The sequence below is a fragment of the Hoplias malabaricus genome, chromosome 14 (assembly GCF_029633855.1).
Source record: "Hoplias malabaricus isolate fHopMal1 chromosome 14, fHopMal1.hap1, whole genome shotgun sequence".
Classification (NCBI taxonomy): Eukaryota; Metazoa; Chordata; class Actinopteri; order Characiformes; family Erythrinidae; genus Hoplias; species Hoplias malabaricus.
Window position 1 is genome coordinate 9,314,730 of NC_089813.1, and position 7,900 is coordinate 9,322,629.

At 41.4% G+C, this 7,900-nt stretch overlaps 1 protein-coding gene across 1 annotated transcript in view; it reads left to right on the plus strand.

The window, feature by feature from the left end:
• frmd3 (FERM domain containing 3) overlaps positions 1–6,753 on the plus strand; it is a 42,187-nt gene extending 35,434 nt beyond the window's left edge. The window contains exon 14 of the mRNA XM_066643129.1: positions 4,616–6,753. Coding sequence (XP_066499226.1) covers positions 4,616–5,262 — 647 coding nt within the window. The 3' untranslated portion in view covers positions 5,263–6,753. The remainder of the gene's footprint in view (positions 1–4,615) is intronic.
• The last annotated feature ends 1,147 nt before the right edge of the window (positions 6,754–7,900 follow it).

The window sequence follows — 7,900 nt, forward strand, 5'->3', positions numbered from 1 at the left end:
GTGCACATTACATTTACGTATCACTTACTCAGACTTTAGTTATAAGGCGACTGTATTGTTGGTCGCAGTTTGGTTGTCCTCAGCACTTCAGCAAGAATTTATGTGTGCCTTCAAAACAGGCCATTTAATCCAGGCTCATTTCCAAAGACCTGTCTTGACACTTTATCTGTCTGCGCATGTCCTCCACTTCAAAAAAGACTCTGGGGATATGGAGGGATCTTAAGGCCCCTGCGATGTGTAGGGCTTACTCGCCCTGATGAATTGGATCGCGTACCCTGCAGGCCTTTGAAACATGAACATCAGTGTAAATGCTTCATGTCAAGTTAAGCCATTTAGATGTAAAACTGATATGTGGGCTTAAATTTATGGCAAACCGTTGGAGCTATTTGCCAAAATACTGTGCATAACAACATAACTCACATAGACATTTGCTTATTCACTCATGTTTAAGAAAATGCTACACAATCAGAAAGCTAACAAGATCACTTCAGAGATTTTCTTTATGTGTGGAGCCAGTTCTGAGGCCTGTAGGTACAAAAGACTTCGTCCTCCAATGGCAGGCGTTGCCAGACTGATATTGTAGAGATGAACAAAATGCAGTGTCACAGCTTTCAGGTTCTGGCTTAGGTTTTAATGTATACATTACCAGTGGAGATCTTCTGTACTTGCCCTGGAACATAATGACTGATTTTGGCTAACTCAGGTTTCCTTTGGCAGGCTTCCTTTGCATCTTCAATTAATCTGCAACCAATAAGCTAATAAGCTGTGGCACTATTTGGACAAAACCAGTGACTCAACACAGTGTAATAGCTTTTGATAAAATAATGCATTTTTGGCACTCAGGTTTGATATATCAGAGCTCTGTCTGCTTTTGTCTGGAGCTTTGATGTGTATGTGTATGTGTTGTGTATGTGTGTGTGTGTGTGTATGCGGCCTATCAGCAATCATCCCAAGTGTTCCTTGTCTCCATAATTGTCCACTGAGATTTGTACCACCATGTGCCATGGCTAATGTTGTAAAAATAGCCCCATCCCGCATTTGGGATGATCCAGTCCCTAATACCCTGTCTTTGTTAACACTGCTGACATCTCAGCCATCCTGTGAATATAGGGGGGCTGGCTGGACCCTGCGTATGGGTGTGTGTTTGTGTGTGTGTGAGACAGTGCTAAACCTCATCGGAAAGCCAGAGCGTGGGATCCTATATTAAAGTGGACTGGAGAACAGCGGAAGGTCATTGTGAGGCAGGGTTAGGGTTGGAGCTCTGGGGTAGAGAAGCTAAAAGGTGGTAATGGAAGTTGTGGGCGAGCATAGGGAAGTAATAGACGAGGTTCTTGATGAGCTGGATGAGCGGCCGGATGCCATGCGCTGCCAGTTGAAGATCACCACCCGACACAGTCTACAGCTTCGCATGGCCAATCACACGGATCGGGACGTTTATGTGAGGCTCTTGGGTCATGGTGAACGGATTTCAGGAAGTGGTATGGCAGCACCATTATTTTTCCTCTAATTAATGGATATTTCGTTACTCCATTTATATCACCATTTGTCCTAATAGGAGACTGTTGTGTATTGCATTAAACAAGATTGCAGCCTTCAGATTCTGGTCAGGAGACTCTATTTCCCAACTGTGTACAGCTTTTTATCTAACCTTGGTCTGATATTTGGGATGCACCAACTTTGAAATTATGGGCTGATGCAGATATTCTGACACATAAACATTGTGAAATGTAGCAAGTCACTCTTGCTCAATGTAGTTCAACACACTTAGAGGAGGAATGTACCTGCAAGTTCTCTATCATTAAGTACCATATGACCACAATAGATAGCATTGTGCTGAGTAATGGGGAAAGAGACCACTGAGACAGAGAGTGAAGCAAGCTATGCTCTCTAGAAATCCAGAGCATGGATGGCTTGGGCAACTTGCAGACGTCTGATGATAAGGCCTAACTATTAGGTAGTCGTGCCAGTTGGGAGCTCCACCAAATGCACGCACGTCTATGACTTAATTGGTAACTACAAAATAAAGCATTTGGAAAAATGGGTAAAGTTTTCTAACATTTTTTTTCTGAGCAACTGTAAGGTCACAAACTTTGGCTACATTCACATTACCAGGCTGAAGTGACTCAAATATGATTTTTTGCCTCGATATGGTCCTATCTTTTTCAGAGCAATGTGGACATGTCAAATCAGATGTGAGTCCATTTCACGTGGTCCTAGATCCGATACATATCCGATTCGTGGAAATGCGACATGAAAGTGAACGCCACACTGGATTTCATGTGTTTTTTTCGCCTCAGCAAGCACCAACAGCGCAGAAAAACAACAACAGAGGACAGACTCGAGCTGACACCCAAATACCACAAAGCTCCCTACATAGTGCACTTCACAATTATAAAAACTACTACACAGACAGGCCACTAGATCGACTGGAAAATGCAAGCAAGAAGCTGAATATAAACGGTTTTCTTATTCAACCTACAACACACTTATATGGGCAGAAACTGTTATTATATGACCTACAGGAGAGACACCTGGGTTTCAGCTGGTCTCATTCATTCTCATTAAAGACAGATACAGGCCACTTATGATTATGAATATGAACCGTCAAGACAGCTAAATCTGATCTGAGCAGAAAATCAAAATCGATGAATGAGGATTGTAATATAAATGTAACCTTTAATGAGAGCACAAGCACAACTCAATTCTGTTTGCCAAAAATCCTCAGTAATGTGGATTAGCCATATAGCCAGGTGACTTAAATTAATATACAAAAGCTATTGATTGTTGGGGTTGATGGGTTTATGTAAGAAAATGCTTAAATGAACAGTGATTACACAAGAGCTGTGGTTGTGTTTTGTCTGGCTTCTAACCTCGCTGCATTCTTCAGCGATACTGCATGAGTGGGCGGCCGTGGAATGACGCCAGCTTCAACTTTTAGATACTTTTAAAGCAGCAGTGACGTCTCCGTCTTTTCTGCTCCGGTCCATTCACATCCTTAAAGAAGTCGCCCACACGCTTGGTCTTTGTTGATGCTGCTGGTTGCCATGGCAGCCATCCCTGATGGCCTGTTGCCGGTGCCCACTCTCTCCTCCTTCTGTGCTAAACGGCTCTCTGTATGTGTCACTATGGTGACAGGTTTCTACTGGAGCTACCTTCATCTACCCTGAGCTTTCCTGCCATGTAATGCTCGATATGACAAGAATGATCCAATTTAGTGGGATTAAAATTGCATTTCCAGTCTTGTTAGCCATCTAACACAGCTGACAAACTAGAATTCAATATGATCTTTAATGACTGGCTTATTACATTTGCTTCAACCATGGAGAACTGATTCCTCCATTCATACAGAATGACACTTTACTAAGTCTTTTAAGCACTTTAAATGCCAATGTTTTTTTTTTAATATAGAAATATGAACTAAAATGCAACCAGTTTCTGGTATAATTTATCAGAGTTACACAAATGTATGTTCAAGTAGGAGTTTGGAATAGTGTGGACGTCAGTGGTGGTGACTTAGCCCGGAGACTTGTCTTAATCCACACTGCCCAGGCAGCTGGGTCTATATTTAGCCTGGGCTTACCCAAAGAGTACAAGCTAAAGCCATCCCTCTCTACTGTTATATGGGAATGTTCATGCACTTACATTTAAGTACACATTGAGATAGAGTGATAGCAAAATTTGCACTGGATATTTTGGCAAGCAAGCTAATGAATATTGTGGTAAAAATTAAGAATTCGTGGTCAGAGTAATGAAAACATATTGGATGTACTTTGTACTTTGGGTTACAAAAAAACCCCAAAAAACAAATAAAAAACAACAACAAAAACAGTTCAGAGTTGCTTTAAAAATGGTTATATTTACATAAAAAACATTTGTGAAAAACCACATTATTTGGTTGTCGATGGCATGCCCAAATTAACTCAAGGCTATGCAGGTTTCTCCATGTGAAATGTCATTGGCATTTTTCAAAACCTCATGCATTCAGCAACAGTAATATTTGACTCCTCAAAGATGTTGTAAATCAGCGATAAATAGTGGTTACATTAGTGGAACATTTTTGTTTATAACAAATTTGCTAGTACGGACCATGCCCGTAGAGGCTGAAACGGGGAGGTGAACTCAGAAGTCTTTGGGGTGGAGTTGAGGGTGGCTTATGAATGCGTATAAAGTCGGACCCCACCGTTGGATACATGAATATTACGAAAGGGTGGAGACAGGGTGGAGGTGGGAGCAAGTTTTTTAAAACAGGAGGCTCGGTGGGTTTGATAATGGCCGAACACAGCTCCGAATATGAGGATCAGCATGAATGACCGAGCGCAGAGGAGTGAGCTGACGTAGTGAAGCAGTCAAATAGAGATCCATCTCCTGAGTTTGTCCGACACTGAAATGACGTGAATTTGCGGGTTATATTTAGGGCTGAGAGGAGGAGTTTGGGCGTGGTCCTACTCCCAAAATTATGTTATTACATAACTTCAATTATGGTGACATTTCTCCTATAGACAACATCAACTCAAGTCTGACTTCCCAATATTTGCAGATAGACCACAACTCTATACTTTTCTCAAGAGAACAGATTAAAGTTTTCACATTAAATGTTGTCTTTCTCTGTCTGAAGGCCTGCTGGCTCTGAAAGATTCGGTTCACCTGTCCCCGCTGAAGCCGTCTGTCACACCAGAAGAGGTGGAGCTGGAGGAGAGGGACAGCCATGCCCAGGATCTGAGAGAAGAGGAGTCAGCAGCTTCTGGCATGGAGATGGAGAGGAGAGAGCAGGACGAAGAGGAGGATGAGCAGACGGGATCTCTCACCATCTCTGACATGGCCTACAGCCCGTGTGCCAGCATGCTGCCCACACCTGTGGACGAAGGGCAGGGCGGAGTGGACTTTCTGTTCCAAAGCCCTGGCCGTTTGCTAAAAGACCTCCACGCTGACCCTGAGATGCAGGCGGAGCTCCAGGCGGAGAGGGAACGGGAACTGGCCAGAGAGGCCTTCCGTCAGTCGCTGTGCAGTCCATCCAGCGGCCGGCAGCAACTTCGCGCCTGCATCCGCAGTGCGGCCCGCCTGGTTGCCGTTGCGATCGTCATCCTCCTGATCTTACTGCCTCTGCTGTTGGTGCTGCTGGAGTCCGACCTGGATGTGTCCTTCCTGCAGGACATCCGTCAGACGCCTGAATTTGAGCAGTTCCATTATGAATACTACTGCCCCCTGCGCAGGTGGCTCCTTTGCAAGCTTGAGCTCCTGATGGAGCAGCTGTGGGGTGACTGAGGCTAATGTCTACCGACCTCCATCAGCAGGGATAAACTAGTGGGACATAGGGAGGGGTGGGATGAACTGAAGAGGAAGGAAGGTTTGATCTCATCTGTCATGCTGTTAGTTCCGTCTCACACCTCAAGCAAGGATTTACCTGCACTTATAACCGGATGCAAAGCCATGAATGGGTAACCAACAATGTTTAGGTAAGTTTTGAGTTGTGGTAGCAGCGTAGAGTAGAACATATTTGTAGCAGAAATCCACAATTAAGCTTCAGATGTCAAAGTCTTATCAAAGCAAGTGGTGATAGGAGTCAGTGGTGCATCATATTAATGAAAGACTGTCTAGTTCTGAATAACCTTTTGACCAGTAGCTATATCCATGTTATGAAGAACTAGCTGCATTCTCATGCTTTCCATCCATTGACTTGTGCTGCCGTTCACAACTAATGTACATATTCCTACATCAGCTCTTTATTTAGGTTTCAAATCCACTGTCATTTCAACAGCTTAGTTTGCCAAATAGAATGTGGCTCACGAGTCTGAGACAAACCTTCCCTTCCTCCATAAAGCCACAGCCTTTAGACTCATCTGTGTTATAAAAATGAGAGTAAGGGCAAGAGAGATATACTGAAACTTAATCTGTTTTTAAAATTTTATACATTTTTATGTAAAGCTTACTATTACAGGTATTTTTCAGCAAAGAAGCCTAAGTTATCTTATTTAAACAGATCTATTCTGGCCGGGTGTTTGGAGAAAAGTGAAATATTTTTATTGACGATTACACTTCTATGACCTCAGTGCGTCCGGATGTGGGTTTTCTTATACAAAATAGCACAATATTTAAAATAAAAGGCATCTTTTTTCAGATTACTTGATGTCATATGCAGATATCGCTTGACTAAGAGTGAGAGCATGTTGGTACAGTTGAATGAATATCAGGTTCCATGAGGTCAAAAGCATAAAGCTATGCTTGAGATGGAGTCTTAGTTCACAGATGGATCACTATACATTACGTTTAAATGAAAAAAAGTGCGCCCCATCCAAGCAAATCTCTGATTAAAGGCTTGTAATGCAATGACTGAGGGCCATGTAGTAAGATAAATGGTAGAAAGACTTAAAGAGTCTATTGTAAATAAATGATCCAGACTGATAAACAAAATTTGATGTCCTTAATGTAGAGTGATTCATAGGAGAAATGGTAGAACAAGGGCTAATGACTTTTCCGCATAAACGGCATTATCTGGAGAGATCATTTACACCTTGGAATCACTGCATACGTGATCCCTAATCTCAAACAGTACTGTGCAAAAGTCAGAGATCACCCTTTCTTTATTTATTTCCGATCAATGCAGCCAAGTTAAAGTTATTTATTAGTAATTATTTAGATAATCCGTGTTTTCATTTGTCTTTATTACTTTGTTTTTATCACTTTTTAATAAACCTGCTGTCAGTTTCAAAAATTCTGTAGGGGTATTGTTCCACACCTCCAAAGTTGAGTCTCAGAAACTGGTTTCATTTTCTGCATCTCAGTTTGGCAGCATTTCTCTTTGATTTACAGATTTTTTTCCTTTTTATCATTATCCTTTTCTCAGTAATGGATTCCGGACAGATCCAAATCCTTTCAGACTCTGACAGGGCCTTTTTGGTGCTCTACCAGGTCTGGCATGTTTTTTTTTAGGAGTCTGTTCTCCACATTTTTTATTTTTCCAACTCCAGTTGTGATAACAGTACAGAAACTCGCAATTTCAATTCACTTCCTCATGCAAGTGGAATATTTTAAATCTACTCTCAGAAATATCTTTAGGCAAATGAATAACTTAATGGCCATTTGACATGAAATGAAAAAACAAGTGTGTTTTCTGGTTTTTCTAAGTGCTGTTCATTTCTGAATTATCCGATATTGAACAGCATTCTCAGGAACGTAAGAGACTTACTGAAGGATCTGCAAATAGAATCATGTATATTTTTTGTGCAGCAGGCATTAATGTCCATATACGCATTGTGCTAAATAGAATATGTTATTCATGGCTTTATCAGTCATGGGTCATCAGTGGTAGATAAGCCACCTGACGTCACCCTGATGCAGTATTATGTAAAACATAATACAAAATATACATAAAAAAAAAATCTAAATAACCTCAAACATTAACCACAACATAGCGCTGCATATTCATCGTGTAGTCCATTCTCGAACATATATAAATGTGTCATTTAGATTTACACTGTGTCTTTAACTTTTACATGATGTCACTAACATGTCAGGTTTGGCCTGGGTAAATAACTGCTGAACATGCGACCCTAACAACACTGTAAATGTATGTGGGCGTTCAATAATTTTAGTTTGCTAGATATGTATTGCCTTGTTGCACTAGTTTTGCATGCTCTTCTGTGTAAATACTGTGAAAAATCATATCACGCTCATATCAAACGTGTCTTTAGTCTGAAATCGTGTACTCATCAGCTGCATGCTATTCGTACATGAGCAGCACGTCGTTGCACCTCAGTGGATGACAGATTGCTTTTTTAATTTAACATGTATTGATTCTTAAAATAAGAATTTGTCTCTTATGTGGGTTTAAATGCAGATCAGGATGGAATTCATGTTCTAATGGGAGGTGGGATAATTTACATTTATGACAAGAATCTGCCAG